The sequence below is a fragment of the Nelumbo nucifera genome, chromosome 1 (genome assembly GCF_055504915.1).
Source record: "Nelumbo nucifera cultivar China Antique chromosome 1, China Antique-T2T, whole genome shotgun sequence".
NCBI classification, from domain to species: Eukaryota; Viridiplantae; Streptophyta; class Magnoliopsida; order Proteales; family Nelumbonaceae; genus Nelumbo; species Nelumbo nucifera.
In genome coordinates, this window is record NC_142649.1 from 82624851 (window position 1) to 82645567 (window position 20717).

Genomic DNA, 20717 nt, shown 5'->3' on the forward strand with positions numbered 1-20717 from the left:
CAACGACTATAAAAATTCTAAACTAACACGAATCTCCTAAGTGTCCATTTTAAGGGTATAACATAGAAACACATCATAATAACATGAATCAATTATGTATTTTATTCATTTACAATAAATATAAAAAAGTATGGAGCTAAGAACATACACTATTTAACACATAGAATTATGGGTGAAACCCAAATTAGTGGTAAAAAAACCTTCCTCAACCGAGACAGGGCGGGGTCAAATTGCCATCTGCAATCGGGATTGGAAAGGGGTAAAAGTGAACCCTAGCTCTAATCCGATTATCAACTCAACCGGGGTTGGGTTCGGACTTACCCGCCCAAGTTGAAAACCCACTAGGCTACGAACGTCAGCCTAAACTAAAAAGAACGCAAGACACGTAAGACCTTACACTTTCTTTGGAGTTCCCGGCCCGTGGTCTTACATCAGAAAATTCCAAGGAGACACGGCGTTGGAAGTTGGTGCAAACAACTAGTCTGTTAGTGGACCAGCATTAGCATGTCGTCTAACAAGATTCGGGTGTTCGGACTTTGGATTCAACTACCGGGCAAGTTCTCATTTAAAGGACCCGGAGCCGACCACGTGGCCTTGTGGGAGAAGTGTGTGGTGCACAATATGCCAATCACGCGGCTCCCTTGGCTGAGCTGCTGAATTATGATCAACACGCAACTGTCTTCGTCACTCACCGGCTCAAAATAGAAAAACACGATTTTCCTTCCTTTCCTCACGAACGTCTCAAATTTCCAGCCAACGAAACGACGAAAACAGTAGGGCTCTCGTGGCTTATTCGGTGAAAACGCGCGCTCATTGATGACTGATGAGCTACCACAAACCACAAGGAGCCAAAAGGCCCAAAACAACGCAGCCAACTGTATACACTATACAGATCAAAATATTCTTAATTTTTTTTTTCATCTTTCTGGTTATATTTTGGAGACTGATTTGAACTTAGGTTTCAGGAGCGAGAGATTCTTTTGCTTGGATTGGTTTGAAAGTTCAGTATCCATTCTTCTTTTCTTGATTGGATTTGGATAGGTTGTAGTTATTATTATCAAATTCAGCGCAGGTGAAATGCTGAGATCTATGCGTGATCGAGAACTGTTAGGGTTAGCTAAATCCTTGAAACGGTCCTAGGGAGCAGATTGAAATTTATACATGTTTAAGAGATTCTGAGAATCTGAGGTTTCCATTGGTTGATCTTATTTGAACTTTCTACAGGCTCTTGATTGATGGGGTAAATGGAAGGAAGCTAAAGAAATGTGCGGATCGATTCTGGGGAAGGTCAGAACTCAGAAGCTTCACTTTGCAGATTTGTTGTTTTTTAATGGTTTTCTGCTAACTCTGGTGTCGAATAATGGAGATTAGAGAGGTCGTAGGCGGAAAAAAAATTTTGAATAATTTGAAAAGAATGTATAAAATATATTGGCGCTCTGCGGTAGTTTTGGCGAATAGATAAGAATAAAAAAGGGTTCCACCAAAAAGGTTCAAAGCCTAAACCCAAAAGAAAAAAAAAAGGTTTGCGACTGTTTACTTCATTACTTGATATGATTCTGGACATGAGAAGCCTTGTCCACAAGTTGCTGATTTTACCACTCTGTGTTGTCTTTATCGAAGCTTGAGGACGTGGTTGCGCCACGTACATGTCTGGAATAAAATGGGTAATGTAAGGGCGAAGATAGCTGTGGGGAATGGCTCACAGTCTCCGACTGGAGAAACGGGACAATAAAGTAATTAAGCAACAGGAAAGGATTCAAAAATTATTTTGGAGAAATATTATTTTATTTTCAGTTTTTTCTTTTTTTTTCGCACGCCGTGTCTGGCTTTTATGTGGAAGAGATTTTTTGGAAGCTCGAAGAAGAAAAGAAGGAAAAGTTTCGAGTTTTGTGAGGCTGAGAGCTTCGTCGGGAAAAGGTCGAATGTAATCAAAGCTTGGATGTATGGTTCAGTTCTCAGGTTGGAGCCACAGTAACTGCAGATCATCCCACGGTACCGCCTCCCTTCCTCCCTATAATCTATATGCGGCTTTATGTCTATCTGGCCTTCCAACTCTTTGTATGTTTGTATCTTAATTTGTGTAGCTTGCTTGGTATAAGCACTTCATCCGGGTAGTTTGATTTCTTTGTTGTTTGCTTGATTTGAATCAATTTTCTTTTGTTAGTGGTGGAAATGGGCTCTTCTGATGGTGGGTGGGTTCTTGCCCTGGTAGGCGTTTACGTTGTTTTTGCCGAGAAATGAATACATGCTTCAAGTTTATGCCTGAAGTGTATCTTTTGTGTGTCAGCAGGTTGTGGTGTTTGTGTTGAGAAACTAGGGTGGTGTGACATGGTGCTTTTCTTTGAGTAAATATAAGCTGTCGGTTTGAGTCTGAACTGGGCTTTCGTCGTTTCGGTTCACAATGGTGACTGCAGAAGTTAGAGAGTCTGGTAGAAATCCGAGCATTATTATTGCTGCTATACGTGGATGGTGATGGAGGGTTCATCCGAGTCTGGTTGGGAGAAAACTGATAGTTCTAGGGAATTGAATACTTGTGCCGTCTCCAGCGGGAGCCTTGGGTTGTTTAGTGGTAGCAGGCTCCGTTTCTCGGGCGATGCATCCAACAATGTCAAGTATATGCCAGGGGGAAAGGAGAGAGACCGGGTGCTGCTGACTCGCACCAATCACCTTGACAATCAAGTTGGCTCTTCTGGGGTGTGTGGGCGTGCCGTGGCAGTGGACTCAATTGTTCATCCCCTAGAGCGGGGTGAGGTTAGTCTGAGGCACTGGTTGGACAATCCTGAACGATCTGTTGACCTCTTGGAGTGCTTGCACATATTCAGGCAAATTGTGGAGACTGTGAATCTGGCACACTCACAAGGCATTGTTGTTCATAATGTGCGGCCTTCCTGCTTTGTCATGTCCTCGTACAATCGTGTCTCCTTCATTGAGTCTGCCTCGTGTTCAAGCTCGGGTTCTGATTCATTTGACGATACTTTTAACAGCCAAACTGTAGGGGGTTGGTGCTCGAGCTCACCATTAACCCAGGAGTTGAACTGTCAGATAGGCAGGGTAGGCAGTGGAGATTCCATTATGGAGGTTTCACAAGAAGGTACTTCCCAAAGGGCGTCGGAAACAAGTTGTTTGCGGTCAAGTTCAGCCTATGCTACACGTTTATCATCAATAGAAGAGAGAGAAGAAAATAAAATAGAGGATAACAAGAAATTTGAAAACGCTACGGAACATAAGAAAACGTTCCCCCTGAAGCAGATATTACTTGTGGAGAGCAATTGGTACACTAGTCCTGAAGAGGTTGCTGGTGCTCCAAGTTCCTTTGCTTCAGATATTTACCGTTTAGGGGTTCTTCTATTCGAGGTTTGTATCAAATAAATCTTCGTTTTTAGCTTCTTAATTTACGTTAGGAACTTTCTGGACCTTTTTTCTTTTAAACCAATATTATTTATTTATTTATTTATCAGCAGTTGTTCTGCACGTTTAGCTCCATGGAAGAAAAGCTCAGAACAATGTCCAATCTGAGGCATCGAGTTCTGCCTCCTCAATTGCTGTTGAAATATCCAAAGGAAGCTTCATTTTGCCTGTGGTTATTGCATCCTCAGCCAAGTCCTAGACCAAAAATGAGGTAACACTTGTATATTCATTGCATTTAAGCTTGAGATTGCTATAGTATCCTTAAATCCTATTTAAGTCTGTTATCAATGCCTTTCATCAGTATAATACATCCTCTAATAATAAATATTCATGGTGGGAAGAGAGTTTACTAATTGCTTAAAAAATTGTTGTATGACTTTGCTGTGTAGGGATTACATTTTCTTATAGATGTATATATTAGACTAACATTGAAAATGTTAGGCGCTTTTTGTACTGGATATCCATTAGTTACTAAAAAAAAGAATGATCTAACTTCAAGACACTGACCTTGAATTCAACATGAAAGCTATGGGACAAAGGACCTTAACCTTTGGCTCATCCAAACTACTTGAACTCAAAATCAATAGGAGTAAAAACCAGGAAAAGCTTATGTTTGTTGCAACTTGAGGACTGATAAAAAAATAAGGATGAAAGTTGGGAGCATTAGGCCAGATGGAATCAGCGAATTTTCCTTTTTTCTTTTTTACCTCTTTTGAATAGGATTGGGGAAGGCAATATGCATGAGAGAGTGTTTTGTTCTTGTATAGTGTCAGCTTAAAGAAACTGAAGGCTAAGTTTTAAGGATTCCCTATACACTTAATTAATATTATTTCCTTGTCTTTTTCTGTGTGTGTGAACATTACACTTTTAATATCTAATGTTATGTAAAATTCTTTAGAACATCTCTCTTAGTAGATATTATGGAATACTAATTGTAAACCATGGAGCCAAGGTGTTTCTTCAAAATTTTATTAGGTAAAGTTTTGTGCTTATAAAATTTTAATTATCAGGAAGCTACCTATGTAAGATATTTCCTGTCTTGAGAATATTGTAGTACCTACAGCATTGTAGATATGGATGTACTAAAAAAATTCTATTTTTGGTAGATCTCGATATTAAAATTTTTTGGGTCATCCTTGGATTGTGGTTTTATTAGAAACTTATTTCCTTTTAAAATTCATACTGGCATGCAATGCCGTGGTGAATTCTGTGCGGCTGATAGGCCAAGTCAACTATTGATTTCTGTCTTAGTAGTCTGAGGTCTTGGGAGAGGTAGACTGGATGCAGGACTAACCTTTGATATTTTATTGGATGATGTGGTGACTCAGACTGAAACCTCATTCTTATGTTTGTCAGACTGAGATTTTACCATTACACTAAGAAGTATCTCCCTTATACAAAAAGTAAATGGCTCATGTGCAGCATATATGATTATTCATCCAGAGCAATGTTTTAAAAACTGACCCGGAGACCGAACTGTTTTTGCCTCCAGGTTGTGGGTCACCGGTTCGACCGGCTGGGTCGAACGGTTCAGACTGTGCCACATCAGCACATATATGTATTAAGTATATATATATATATATATATATATATATACACAATTGCACATATATATGTGTGTGTATATGTATAAATATATATTTTAGCAATAAATAATGTATAAATATGTTTTAGATATGTTATATGTATTATTTTATATTTTTTAGTTCAGTTTTTAATTTTTTTATTTATAAAAATATAATAAATTGCAATTTGAGGCCAAAAAAGGTTTTTTTTTTTCATGAAAATAGTGGGGCAAGGTGCCTACGGCTCCTTGGGATGCATAAATCTCGAAAAGTTACCCAAAATAAAAAAAACCCCAATCGGACATTGGAGTGCCAAGTTATGGCCTCCGAAAGTTTGCATGCATCGAGTGTGCAACTTGTGACTCAGTCACTGGTTTGAACATGTCAATGGTCGAACCGGATGGGCCAAATGGTTCTTGACCAAGTCAACGGTTTTGACCATCTGGTGGGTGACGGTTTGAAAGGTTCGACTGGCTGGGTCAATGACAAGTTGAAAACATTGATCCAGAGGACTCAAAAGTAATGCTGCTCCAATTATTAGAAGGGTGATAGAAGTTTAGGCCTTGAATTCTTCTAGGATGGAAGACTAGAAGTTGGTGACACACAATACCTTTTCCAACAGCCACCCGGGTATATTTTCTGATTAGATATTTTTCTATTCTTTCCTTCTATATGCACCAGCATATTGCAAAAGGCTTAAGCTTCCATAAATTATTGCCTTTCTTTCTAAACCTCTTTTGCTGTGTTTGGTTTGTTAGAAAATTTCATATTAAGAACTTTCTCTTAACTTTCTGGTTTATTTTCTATAAAATGAAACACAGTCTTGGAGGTCTAGCATCAACATTGTGCCCGGGATGATCCATAACCCGCTTTTGGCAAAATAATTTGCACTCTAGACTACCAGTCAATTCATAATTAGTGGTGGTAGGGTTTCCTTGTATTGATTAGGTACCTTTTTGGTGTTACTATCATTAAGCAATAAGAAACCCTGTTGCACTTGGGAGTATCTATTCTTAAGATGGATGTGAAGGTAGTAGCTGTTTCAAAGCTAAGGATCCTGTTGTGTTTCGGAGTATCTGTTCTCATTTTCTGTGATTTTTATCTTTTTTAACTTAGGTTTTATGCTTAATATGGTTATTAGAAAGTACAAACCAAGAAAGAGGATGAGGGCTTTTTACAGATTTTTGAGAGTTGAAACCAAGAATGGTAACACTTATAGCCTTATAGGTTTGAGGAGTTTTAATACAAATATAGCAGGAAATAAGGAATTTCATGGATATATATATATATATCTTTGAGTCAAAATTGGTCATTTTGTTTTCTCTTTTTGGGATATGCAATTCTTGAATCAGTAGGATAGCTTGGGGATGAGGAAAATGAGGGAAAATAAATCAGTGGCTGGTAACTATGGCTAGATTGATGAATATAGGTGAGTAAAAATATGAGTAATAAACAGTCCTTATAGCCTTAGTTGGATTATCATAATGTAGATGTGTTTGATGGCTCATTTACATTCTGGAAGATGGTTTGTAGTTATTGAATTTATATTTTCTACTATAGTGCATTGCTCAAACTTACAATCCGTTCCCATTGTTTGTATTTTCAATTTTGAGAAGTTACAGATATCACAGTTGGGAAATTTTGCAAGGAATTCAGAGACATGCCAGTAAAATTTTCAGTTAAAGAAAAAAATTCCAAGAAACATAAATTTTTCTTAGTGGATTGTTAGAAGATTAGAAGAAAGATAAAATGTATGTAATGACAATTTTAGGACCCAAATTACCATTTTTATGAGTGGTTTTTTGATCAGTAATTACCATTTTTTATGACTTGGGATCCAAATACCATTAGTAGTCAAGTGTGCATAAATGTATTTATCCAAATGGGGTGTACTAGCCTTTGGATTAACATATAAGGTCATTACAATATTTGTCAAGGAAACATTTAGGTGACAAGGCACTCCTGGAGGGTTGCCTTGTCTAAGTGCCTGGCTATTTTGTACATGGCACTGTAAAATATTTTATACTCTTCTATTTTTTTGAGATTATAATAATAAAATAGACATCATTACACAAAATTATTCATTTTGTGGGTTTATATTCTAGTTTCTTTTTATCATTTTCTTGTTTTCTTGGGTTCAATCAATATAGATGTTGGAGTATGCTGTCTTGAACCCTTAAAGTCTTCAAAACCTGAACTGACAAACAAGGAAGAACTTAGAATTTTGTCTCATCAACACATTCCTCTTCTTCTACCTTTTTTTTTTTTTCTTTTCCTAGGCCAAAAGCAGGGGGCTGAGCCCCTATATTTTCTGAAATTTCTTTCTTTCTTCTTTTTCTTCTCCAGAATATGTTGATTTTCTATGTTTTAATATGAAGTCTACTTTTTTATGAGGGTTACCAGTAGTTACTAGTAAAAGATGATTGCTCGTTGCTATGGAACCTAGGGAATTATGTTAGCATTCATGGTTTTTTATTCATTTTTTTATGGGTAACAAGAAGCTTTTATTAATTACAAAAAAATTGCTATGCACAACTTATGTTTAAGCCAACTACTAGCAGTAGCTAGAACAGATAAAACTTTCTTACATTGTTTCCTGAAAGGCCCAAATACTGAGGAATGGGGATTTGTATTAAAAAATATCACCTAGGCACCTTGTCACCCTGCCCTTGCCTTGCCACCTTGAAAACTATGGCCATTACCTAAGGTTTTTCCTAGCTATCTGTTTCTTTCTTTCTTTTCTTTTTCTTTTCTTTGTTTTTTTTTTTTTTTTTTTGGAGTGGGGGTGGGAGGTTTGAAGCGGATTGGACAGATATGTAGAACAAATTATTCAAAACTATAGGTGCAACTTTGGTCAGGTGGGGTTGGGAATTTGTCAAGTTTTCAATGACTCTGAACCCTAACCTGAGGCCAATGTGGTTGAAATTCTTCAAGTTGGGCAACCTGACTTGCAGCTCTGTTTAAAACCACAGAATAGTAATGACGGCACAAGTCATGTCAAATCCATGGATAATAGAAAAATGCTGGAAGCCAAAGGTTTCCATGAATTTTTACCATGTCCGTACTGCACATTAGATAGAGGTGATACCCAAAATGCTACCTGCTGGGTGCTGGCATTGCTCGTAATAGTACTTTAACTCCAAGCAGTAGAAGTTATACTTTTACAATAGTAACGCTGAAAGTTACCCATGATTTGTTATCTTTTATTGGCTTTGTTATCTTTTTATAGTGTAGATATTTGTTGCAAGACAAAACCTGAAAGTATATGTGCAACTTGCAGCTATTAGTTATTACGGTAACTAGCTTACCAATATATTTTTGTAGATATATTGATTCTATAATTTATATCTATACATTAATGTTTATATAAATGTCAATAAGCATTTAGGAGTTTGCATCTTGGGTATCGACTGACTAGTTAGTGACTAGTTGGTCGCATAGTCATGACCAGTTGATGCATTGATAACATTGCTTTACAACTTACTTTGAACCAATTTTCAAGCACCCATCAATGAAGGAACATCTTGACTTCAATTGATTGATAAGAAAAAAAATATTGACTTCAATTGATGTTACAATAATGGGGTGGGGATGGGTATGTTTATCTTGGACCATGAGTTACCGGGATATTGTTTTACATTGTAGTGGGCTTTGGAGTGTCTTTTTTTGGTTCTTAATTATTATTGTTACTTTTTCTTTATTTTTTTACTGCTCATTGGTCTCTTTTCCTCCTTCGCAGACCTGTTTTTATATGCTAGTTTTTTTTTTTTAAATTTTTTTTCTCTTAATATAGTTTTTCATTATTGATAAAAAATGTTATATAAGATACTTTACTAGCCTTTTGTTTTGGTAAAAGGATTTTATTAATTTGAGCTTCCTTGTAATATTCCACTAGTAAATTTAGTTATTGAAAATAAGGGATTGTGTCGCATCCCACTACTAGATCTATTTCAATCCATAAAGTTAGGAAAAGAAATACACTACTAACCAAATAATGAGGAGAACCATGTTGGCTTCTTAAATCTAGCGCCCTTTCCCCCAAAAAAGAATGGAATACTAGTTTCTCCTTATTAAAGTTGTTAATTTGCCTTTGAAAAAAAAAACAGAAATGGTAATTCATTCTTTAGTAGACAAATCCCCCTCTTAATGAAAGTGCATTTCAACCTTGCCATGCTGTTCTCCCTAACAACAATGATAACAATAGTAAGATTGTAAGAATAAGAACAATAACCCCTTTTCTTAATTTTCTTTTGATCAATAGAAGAAAATTTTATTTAAAATAGAATTAAGACAAAGATTTACAACATGTAGATGGGAATGTTGTTCCTCATTTAGTATGTATTTCTATTCCACTTTACAGCTTAGCCCAAAATAATTGTTGTCTTAGTTATGGGTGGATTCGAGCCGAGCCGAGCCAGGCCGAATGGTATGAGGCTCGAGCCCGGCTCGAGACTGTTCTACAAGGCTCGAGCTCAATTTTGAGAAAAAATGTTTTATAAAAATAAAAATTATATATAAAAATATTTTTATTTGATATTTAAAAAATTAAAAATTATAATAATTAATAATTATAATATTTTTATTATATATATTATTTTCTATAATTATATATATATATATATATATTCGAGCCGGTTCGCGAGCCTCACGAGCCGAGCTTTTCACAAACCGAGCTCGATCAGCTTGTGAAAAGCTTGGCTTGTTGCCACCCCTAGTCTCAATGCCCCTTGTTTTCCAAGAGCACCAGCTAGGCCATTAGCACTCCTGACCCATTGAATTCAGTTTCTACCTCTTTTGCAATCTTTTCCACTTCCCTTTTCTTAATTTTTCTTTTGGATGAAGAAATGCTCATATTTCTTGACTCTTTCAAATTGGCCGCATTTGCATTAATCTAATGGCAAGAACTTCTTCTCCTGTGCCCAATTCTTAATTGAAGGGGTAAGGTGATTGTTGTTTAAAATGTCTATTTTATGTTTGATCTTTAATTCCATTTTTGTTGTGTTTATTCACGAGATGGTTTTAATTTCAGATGTTTTTTAAATTCAATTTTTATTAATTATAGTGTGACAGTAATTAATATATTTTTGGTTGGTAACCAATAACTAGTACTGGTATAAATGTTGATTTCTATTCTATTAAATAATGTCCTGTATAACTTCAACAAATATTTTAAGAACAGATTGGATGGAGTGGTCAAAATTTATGTGTGCATTGATTGAAATGAACTTCAAATTAGATTAGAGATGAAACTCTAGATTGATGGTATATAATGCTGGTCTGTGGGTTGGCGGTGTATGGTTGATTGCGCTTACGATTCTGAACTAATGCTTGCGACTAAATCAAGCTTTTAAGGGTTTTTTAGTAAGTGATAATTCAAAGGGCCTTTACTTTTATTGGTTGAGTGAAGGTTATCATTAAGTTCCAGAAATTCTTGTGTTCAGGGCTTAGTCTCTTCCTTTTTTCTGATTATTTATTACCACTATACTCTCATGTCTTACCAAGACATTAGTTTCATGTATTGCAGCCAAAAAAAATTATATTAGTTTCATGTAGTGAGCTACTAGGAGTTCTTTTAGTTGTCTTGTTTTGTTTTTCATAAAAATAAAAATAGTAATTTAGAAAGGTAACAACTCCATGATTTCCATGTTATCAGTTGGTGAAACTTCTTGGTCCTATTTCCTTACAGTTTGGCGTTGAATTAATTTTTCTTTAAGTTGTTGCACTGGTCGTGTCTTTGAATCATTGTGCTTGGAATGAATAATAACTGTGGCTGTTGGCATATCGCATATGTTCAGCATGTTTCATCACTTATTGTTTTGTAGGAAATGAAATGATAGATACTTACTTGACCTTTTGGTATGATGTATAACAGTGAGGTGTTACAAAGTGAGTTCCTCAATGAACCAAGGTGTAACTTGGAAGACCGCGAAGCAGCAATAAAGCTAAGGGAGGAAATAGAAGAGCATGAGTTGTTGCTGGAGTTTCTTTTGAATATACAGCAAAGGAAACAAGAAGTTGCTAATAGGTTGCATGACACCATTTGTTGTCTGTCTGCTGACATCGAAGAGGTTCTGAAGCAGCAGAAGATTCTAAAGAAAAAAGGAAATTTATATCTAGATTTAAATAGGGATGACCATTCTGCATTAGAGAAGTTGGATGATCCATCATTTCATCTTATAAGAGATGAGGACTCTGCTAATTTAGCATCAAGAAAACGCTTTAGATCAGGAATCCAGATCCCTAATGATGAGGAATTTAGTGAGCCTGTTGATGAGGCTCAGAAGTCAGAGAACCAGGAAAGGCTTTTATCCAGGAGTTCTCGATTGATGAAGAACTTTAAGAAACTGGAATCAGCTTATTTTTCAACAAGATGCAAGCTTATAAAACCAACAGGAAAACCTGTTGCTAGATGTTCACCAATCAGTAGTGGTGGTAGGGGATCTATTGTGATGACAGAAGGAAGTTCTGTAGATAATTTGGCTTCCAAGGAAGGGCATGGTGCAAGTCAAAAGAGTGAATGGATAAGTCCATTTCTTGAGGGCTTATGCAAGTATCTATCCTTCAGCAAGTTAAAAGTTAGAGCAGATTTGAAGCAAGGGGATCTGCTAAATTCTTCCAACCTAGTATGCTCCCTTGGTTTTGATCGTGACAGAGAATTTTTTGCTACAGCTGGTGTAAATAGGAAAATTAAAATATTTGAATGTGACATGATCCTAAATGAAGATCGTGACATTCACTATCCTGTCATTGAGATGGCTAGTAGATCAAAACTCAGCAGTATATGTTGGAATGGCTATATAAAGAACCAGATTGCTTCAAGTGATTTTGAAGGTGTTGTGCAGGTAAGCGAAGTCTTATCCATGTGCCTACCCATCCTGTATATCTATTTATGTGTTCAAATGAGGTTATGGCATTTTCAGTGTGTTCTCTGTTTTGTGTTTTAAATCAATGGCTTCTTCAAAACATTTTCAGGTGTGGGATGTTACAAGAAGCCAAGTATTGATGGAGATGCGGGAGCATGAGAGGCGTGTATGGTCAGTTGACTTTTCACTGGCAGATCCAACGAGGTTGGCTAGCGGAAGTGATGATGGTGCCATTAAACTGTGGAATATTAATCAGGCAATTCTATTTTTGCACTTGGTGGATGTCAGCTTTGAAACTAAACGTACTAAAGTCATCTAATTATGATCACTGTGTTTATTCTATACCAGGATGTATAATAAGTTTGCTTTCCTTACATGGGGTGCTGCTGCAGGTAGGGAGTATTGGTACCATCAAAACAAAGGCAAATGTCTGCAGTGTTCAATTTCCTCCAGATTCTGCACGCTCACTTGCAATTGGTTCAGCAGATCATAGGATCTATTGCTATGATCTTCGAAATACAAGAGTACCACTATGCACATTAATAGGCCACAACAAGACTGTGAGCTATGTGAAGTTTATAGATTCAATGACACTTGTTTCTGCATCCACGGATAATACGCTTAAGCTCTGGGATCTATCAGCATGCACATCTCGGGTCATTGATAGTCCACTCCAAACATTCACAGGACACACAAACATAAAGGTGTGCCATCTTATAAACATTAGGACTTGAGGAAAAAAATAGTACAAAAGTACAATGTCAATGCTTCATGATCTCTTACTCATCAAAAAAAAAAAAAAGGCTTCATGATCTCTTTCCTGTCCATATCTAAATCTATTCTTGGCATGTCTTAAATCTTCTGTTGAGTTTGGGAACATTCCTTTTTTGCTAAACTGGGTGCATTCCTAACGAATTACAGGTTATCCCTGTTTATAATTAGAACATTAATACAAAGGGATTTTTCTTTTTTGGAGCCTTGACCAATAGTAAGGGGTGTTTCCCCTTCATAAAAAATTGGATGTGGTCAAATCACCCCCAGGTTTGGGGGTAGTGGAATTTTCTGGGGATTCAGTTGGCATGATAAAAACATTTTGGTTCTCCTTTGTCTGGGCTTCCCAGAGTAGATGCTTTTGATATATCCCTTCTGTGGGTTGCTTTACCACGCAATGTTGTCCATATTTCTTTAGGCCATCAAGGAATCACCAGTCAACTAATGGCAGCTTGGTATGCTTGGTTTTTGAACCACCATCTACCCACCTATGTTATAGTAACCCATTTGATATTTTGTGAAGACAAAAAGAAAAATAAGAAACAGTGTCATGATCTCAACTTATCATGGGGGGTGGGGGAGCCCAAATCTTAATCTAGGAACCTATTTTGATGTGTGATCTTGGAACTTGGTCATTGTGATGGAACATGGACCTAAAATTAGAATGTGAAGCACTAATTCTTTAGAGTTCTGTGATATCAGTTTACAAAAGTATGTTTATTTGTTGGTTTTATCAATTCTGTATCCATGAATGATTAGTTTTTGCTGATACATATACTGCTTGATCTCAGAATTTTGTAGGCTTATCCGTATCTGATGGGTACATAGTCACAGGCTCAGAAACAAATGAGGTATGCCTATCAACTGAATTATACCTGCAATTTCATTAGAATTTTCCTGTCATACATACTATGTTTTTTTGATCAGCAACACAAATGATTTCATTAATAAAAAATAGGCATGAGTACAACAAGAGGTTGTGAAAAAAGAAGAAAAGCACAGCTATGGAAAAGCTGACCCCACCCAAATATTACAATTGAGTCCTGTGTACCCCTTTCTTAGCTAGATCATCTTCCAAGCTGTCATACATACTATGTTGTGAACCTGGTTTTTCATTTATTTTATTTTTAACTTGCCTGTAAATCAGTACAGATAAAAGGCATGTCTGGAGATGTAACCCGTTGACCAACATAGGTGTCATGTTTTGACATGGATACTGGGTGTCGCTGTGTCAGGCACAGCAAGCTCCAAAACATGGAAACATTTATTTACATGGCTCCTATCTCTAGGAAGAACTAAAAGGGTTTCCTAATCAGGTTGATTGGGGAGCTCCCTTGCACAACCTACACTATTTTCATTGCTTAGGTCTTAATGTTTCATCTTTTTAATTAACAGGTATTCATTTACCACAAAGCTTTTCCTATGCCAGTGCTTTCATTCAAATTTGGCAGTACTGATCCACTGTCGGGGCACGAAGTTGATGACGCCTCACAATTCATTTCCTCTGTGTGTTGGCGTGGCCAGTCATCCACTTTGGTTGCAGCCAATTCCACCGGGAACATCAAACTTTTGGAGATGGTTTAAAATGGTCTATACCTTGAAGTACAAGTAAAATTTTGGAGTTTTGACCGGTATAAGCTATTGATAGAAGGGAAAAATTAAAAAAAAATAAAAGATGACGACGAAGAGAGGAAGCGAGGAGCATCTATAATTAAAACTGAAGATGACATTTAGCAGCCAAGAACAGGGCAGCGTAGAGATTCTAGAGAATACAAGACTGGCATGCAAATTTTGGCGGTTTGTTAACTGAGAATTGACTTGAAAGAATTTGGAATTTGGCGAGGTGTAATTGGGGAGGAAGAGATGGGCGGTTTATGTACATTAATGTAATTCTTCCAAATGTATAATCATATTATAAAGTTGGGTTGGTAATTTAAGTTTTAACTGGGTTTGTTCTGTCTATTGTCCGGTCGATGGATATATTGCAACTCGGGCGGGTTGGATCGGGGATGCCATTCCATGCTTAACTCAAATATCTACATATTGAACATAGTTCTAAATATCGGTACAGGTCGATATGATGGGTGTTCTTCTTATTTTTTTTTCAGTCTTTTTTAGGCTCGTCTATCCCCTGAAACAGGTCAACCACCGCAACCAAGTTTAAAGTGGGTCATTGATATGATATGTATCAGCCAGTAAGTATGTTGTGAAATTTTGATATTTGATATCGAATAGACTCAACGGATGGGCCCTGCTTTTGTTGAGGTTGAATGCCCGTTTGGGAGGGCTTTCACACAGCGTTTCTGGCTTTACAGTGGGTGCTTAAATCTGTTTGGGTGGGCTTTCATACAGGTCAACAACCGCAACCAAGCTTAAAATGGGTCATCGATATGATATGTATCAGCTAATACGTTGTGAAATTTTGATTTTTGATATTGAATAGACTCAATGAATTGGCCCTGCTTTTGTTGGGGATGAATGCCCATTTGGGAGGGGCTTTCACACAGCGTTTCAGGCTTTGCGAGATGGACCCCATCTGGATGGCCTGAGACATATTTGATGAAAACCTGGAAAGCCAAAAATGTCTGTCTGAAAGTCAAAAACATGACTTAATGCTGAAGCTTGTTTAGAGGCTTCTCCAAAGCAGCTGAACCAATTTTTCAGCACTCCCAAACCAGGCCTGATTATACTGAAGTGGACCAGGTGGTGTTTTAAAAGAGGTCGGATTAGCTCCACTTAGATTAGATGGGTGTGTTGGGGACTATGTAACCAATAATAACGCCCCACTTCAGAGATCAAGTTTATATATATGCCCCACACAACCACTTCAATTTCTCATAAGACCCCCATCAAATACAGCTCATATGGATTAATTTTGGAAACTGCTGGGAAGGTAGCACAGGAAGTCAGGAACAAAGAAGTCTGAATGACCCTATGATCGTCCACATGAAATTTCTACTGGGGCTGACCCTTGTGTGTTTTCAGACCCATTTATCAAATATGTTGGTCCTGGGTCGAATTTGTTAAGGCCAACAGCCTACGATGAATCCATTTTGCTCATTAATAGCAATCATGTTTTAACATGTAATGAATGGCTTCCAACATTGTTTTATGGTTTCTTTTCTTCCAGGAGTTGTAGGCTAGGATGATCGATTACTTGACCAGATGTATTGGTTTGGATTGGTCACAAAAATTGGTCACACGGGCAAAGTGGATGGAGAGTCCACTGGCGCCAGTGGACCTGAATAGAGAGTGTCTTGACTTCAAGTTGTCCTGATTAAGGAGACCATTTTCCTCAATTTTAAGGTCCAGAAGGCCCACTTGGAGTTTTATTTCGATCAGAGCTCATCATACAATTTTACGTTGGGTAACCGCATTCCTTGAACCAATCTTCATCAAACTCTTCCAGGAGACATGTGAACTGAAGCTTCTATCACTTAAATAAGCTTGAATAAACGTTTTTTTTTTCAGGAAATAAGCCTGTTTTGAATAAGCTCAAATTTTTACCTTTTTTTTTTCAAGTGATTTTTGAAAATACACTTATTGCATTTCTAGCCTATCCTGGTCCGTTACGTAATATCGAAAATACCTATATTACTCTTGTTACACGCCGGACCGGATTCAATAGGCACAAACATAGGAAGCACATTTGTTGAACATTTTATAAATATTCTGACAACTGTTAAAAGTTGTCTTTAATCATCTTTGGGATAAGTAGACTGCAATCTATCTCAGAAATCTGAAATTACAGTCCTCTCCTAATTTACTAGTAGCCTCCCCCTATAAACTGCATCCTGCCCCTGGATTTGACATCGATCCACGGTCAGGAATCATCCCACCTCTACTGTGAGGCTCAGATTTCTGGGGTGGACTAAACAATAAAAACCCATCTTTTCAAGGATAGGTTAGGGGTATTTCAAAGAACTAATGTCAAAAAAATTTAAAAACGCTCATTTAACTAATTCACAATACCACGAGTACCTAGTCCGAACTGTTAATGTGGTGCAGGGGGTTGCACCACATTAACAGTAGTACCACATCATCAAGAATCAAGGGTGTTAGCGGTAATGTGAAATTCACATCTTTTTTCAGCTTTAGCAGTGGCGTTAGATTAGCATCTTTTGACATTTAATTTACATGTTAGTTAAGAAGTTGAACTTTCTTTAAATAGGAGAATAAAAGTCATGTAGGACTCTCTCTAGTTTGTTATTATAATAGGAATAATCCATGTTTGAAGGTATGATTGAAGACAATATAGTAAATCCATTAAACATGAAGATAGTATAATTTAGTGACAGTAACTTGTGGAATTAATATACCTTCATCTTCATACAGTCGTTATGCACAAGGGCAAGGTGTACAAGTCCCACGGTGAAGATATATCTGCCAAATGTAAAACTCCAGGTGAAGATAAATCTTTCCCGTTTGAATACAAATCAGATTAGAAATTTCTTGACGTAAAATTTCTGGGCTATTCCTGTTGGAGTACTTGACCTGAACGGATTTATGTAGATTACAGAAATTTCATGAGATTAGTAAAACTTTATTAGACTTGAAAGATAAGAAAGAAAAACCAAACCCTCTCTGAAAGCATCATCATAATCATTATTTAATATAACAATGTTAAAGATGCTCATTAAAACTAGAGACAGCTTTTACATTTTCTTTTTCTCTATCTGTGAGCTTTGGGACTTCTGGGGAGGAACAAGAAATTTAAGATTGTAGAGATAAAAACTTATTCGAGGAGCTCACTTAAGAGCTTAAGCTCCTCGAGATGGTATCAAAGTCCAATGTTTTAAAAACCTTGGTACTGGAATTGCTTTGGCCACCAACGGATTTCCATTTGTGGTTCAATCATTTGGTCCAAATTGATGGTCTGTTGCAATTTAAAAAAAAATAAAAGCAGCTAAAAACCATTATTCTGACAGATGGTTCAATGGGTTATTAATCAAGTGATGGAGGCCCATCTCACCCCTAGGGGCGGCATCTCCTAGGATAAGGTTAAGTCAAGATAAAGTTCAAGATTATCAAGAAATCAAGACTTAACCCAAGACTCCAAGACTTATCAAGGATCCAAGACTTATCAAGAATTCAAGATTCATCAAGAATTCAAGAGTTCAAGACTCATCAAGATTTTCAAGAATTCAAGATAATCCAAGATTCATGCATCAAGGGAGATCGGACGGTGGAGATCAAACCAAGAAGAGTTCGATCCTATCATATTAGATATTTGGATCTATCCTAGTTGTTATTTCCTAGTTCTTTTACAATTTCCAAATGTATTATAAATACTGCTATTTTCCCAGAATTATTCATCAATTCATACTTCATATTCTCAGAATTTCTTCGAGTCTCTTCTTTGAATTTTCGCCACCTTTTCTCTCTCCTAGAGAATTCGGTGTTCTTCGCTAGATGCTAGTGATCGCCCGGTGCTTGCATAGCCAGCTCCGGTTTCCATTGCTTCCACGCTGCGTCAGGTGGTATTAGAGCAGGGAGTTCGCCCAGTCATGGCCAACCCAGACGGTAGCAGTCGCAACCCACCCCGTGACAGAGATCAGGGGTTTCCAGCTGTTTGGAGAGCAATCGAAGAGTAGCGCATAGCCACACGTAACATCGAGCAGCAGTTGGCAGAGATGGCTGAACAACTGCGAACCTTGTTACGGGAGGTTGCTCCACGGAACTGGGAACATCCACAACAAATCGAGGGAGACGACCACGACAGACCACCCGTCCATACTGCGTTTCGACGACCAGTCCTGGACGACGACAATGATGATGATTTAGAATTTTGTGGTGCTCCAATTCTTCCCGGCAATGACAGAAATGGCAGAAATTGGCATAACCAAGGTAATTTCAATCTGCGTAGAAATAATGATGAATTCAAACTTAAAGTAGATATTCCTACCTTTAGTGGAGATCTTGGCATAGAGGGACTTCTGGATTGGATCACAAAAGTCGATAGATTCTTTGATTACATGGAAATACCGGAAGAACGAAGGGTAAAACTGGTAGCTTTCTGATTAAAGGGAGGCGCATCTGTTTGGTGGGAACGGATGAGAGAGACCCGGATCAAAGAAGGAAGGGGTCCTGTTCGAACCTGGAGGCGCATGAAACAATTAATCAGAGGTAGATTTTTACCTCCTGATTATGAACAATATATGTTTGAATCTTACCAGCGGTGTGCGCAGGGTTCACGTAGTGTTAATGAGTACACATCAGAATTTTTAAGATTAATAGAAAGAAACCAGTTGTCTGAAAGTGATAACCAGCAGACAGCCCGTTATCTGAGCGGGTTAAGACCGTCCATCAGAGACAAAATTGGTGTACAAATGGTTCTTAGTGTGCAGGAAGCAAGGAACCTAGCCCTGAAAGCAGAATTAATGTTCCAAGACAAGGTTTGCAGTGATAATTACCGCCGGTACAGCGGGAGCGACAACAGACCAGCAACTGTCGATAGGAACAAATCAGTCCCGGCAGTACAACCCTCTCACCCGGCAAGCACAAGTAACGCCAGTAAGGCTACTACATGAGGACATACTCGAGGTAATCCTTCCAACCCTCCTAAACCCAGTAACCCTTATGCAAGGCCTGCTCCTATTAAATGTTTTAAATGTAATGAGGTTGGACATAGATCCAGTGAGTGTCCCAAGAGGAAGACAGTTAATATGGTAGAAAGGGAGGAGGAAGAAGATATTGAGGAGGAGGTATACTGTGAACCTGATGGGGAGGATGAAGAGGGTCCATATGAACATGAGGAGTATACTTGTGTGGTAAGAAAATTAATGTTGTCCTCGAAAAATAAGGATACTTCTCAAAGGCACCGATTATTTCGTACCAGATGTACTGTCAAAGGAAAATTATTTAATTTAATTATTGATAGTGACAGTCAGGAAAATATTATTTGCAGGGATGTCATCCAACAATTACAGCTGATTCCTGAAAAATATCCCAACCCATACACAATTGGGTGGATCAAGGAAGGAGGCGGTGTACGAGTGGAAGAACGCTGCAAGGTACCTTTTTCAATTGGTAAGTACCATGACGAAATATATTGTGATATCGTTGATATGGATGTTTGCCATATTTTGTTAGGGAGGCCTTGGCAGTTTGATACAAATGCAAGGCACATGGGTAGGAAGAATACCTACCAACTTGAAAAAGAGGGTACACGTTATACTTTGTTACCCATAGCTGAGAAAATTATTTCAACTGCTCCAAAAGCCCATGAGAAGAATTTCCTTACCATCACCCATCATCGTACTGAATTTGTTAAAGAATGTAATGATACTCATGAAATACATTTGTTAGTAGTAAAAGGAGAAGATGTTAATGATGAAAATAAAATTCCAGCTGAAGTACAAGGACTACTAGATGAATTCAATGATGTAGTTCCAGAGGAGTTACCAAATGAACTCCCTCCCATGATAGATATACAGCACCATATTGATTTTGTTCCAGGTGCCAGCCTACCTAACCTCCCACATTACAAGATGAGTCCTAAGGAGAATGAAATCTTACGGGAAAAAGTAGAAGAACTATTGAAAAAGTGACACATTCAAATCAGCATGAGTCATTGTGCAGTACATGCCTTACTTACACCTAAGAAGGATGGCGGTTGGAGAATGTGTGTCGATAGCAGGGTCATTAACAAGATTACTATTGGGTACAAATTTCCCATTCCTAGGCTGGACAACATGCTGGACCAACTGAGCGGAGTTGTAGTTTTCTCAAAAATAGATCTTAGGAGTGGATATCATCAAATCAGGATCCGTCCCGAAGATGAATGGAAGACAACCTTCAAGACTAGAGATGGCTTGTTCGAGTGGTTAGTCATGCCCTTTGGACTAACCAATGCACCCAGCACATTCATGAGGCTGATGAACCAGGTATTGCGCCCCTTCATTGGTAAATTTGTTGTAGTCTATTTTGATGATATTTTGATATACAACAAATCTATCACTGAGCATGTGGGACATATTAGGGAGGTCCTGAAAACATTGAGGGAAAATAAATTATATGCTAATTTGAAGAAATGCATCTTTATGAATGATAATTTATTATTCCTGGGATTTATTATAAGCAAGGATAATGTAAAAGTAGATGAAGAAAA

General features: G+C 37.6%; 1 protein-coding gene across 13 annotated transcripts; it reads left to right on the forward strand.

Annotated features, from left to right (window-relative positions):
• The first annotated feature begins 775 nt into the window (after positions 1 to 775).
• On the forward strand, positions 776 to 14569 carry LOC104599396 (protein SPA1-RELATED 3-like). Of its 13 annotated transcripts, none has more exons than XR_016073561.1 (8): positions 776 to 1992; positions 2291 to 3354; positions 3459 to 3619; positions 10846 to 11815; positions 11946 to 12138; positions 12229 to 12540; positions 13399 to 13458; positions 14003 to 14569. XR_016073561.1 is itself a non-coding variant. In XM_010261908.3 (8 exons), exons 2-8 carry the CDS (start codon positions 2467 to 2469, stop codon positions 14189 to 14191), a joined length of 2727 nt encoding a protein of 908 aa, XP_010260210.1. In that variant the 5' UTR covers positions 781 to 1992; positions 2288 to 2466; the 3' UTR covers positions 14192 to 14569. The 13 variants fall into 13 exon arrangements, 10 of the variants coding, with proteins under 10 accessions (XP_010260210.1, XP_019053678.1, XP_088742996.1 ...); XR_016073567.1 differs by having other exon boundaries at positions 778 to 1992; positions 3462 to 3619; XM_010261908.3 differs by having other exon boundaries at positions 781 to 1992; positions 2288 to 3354; positions 11946 to 12092.
• Positions 14570 to 20717: the final 6148 nt, after the last annotated feature.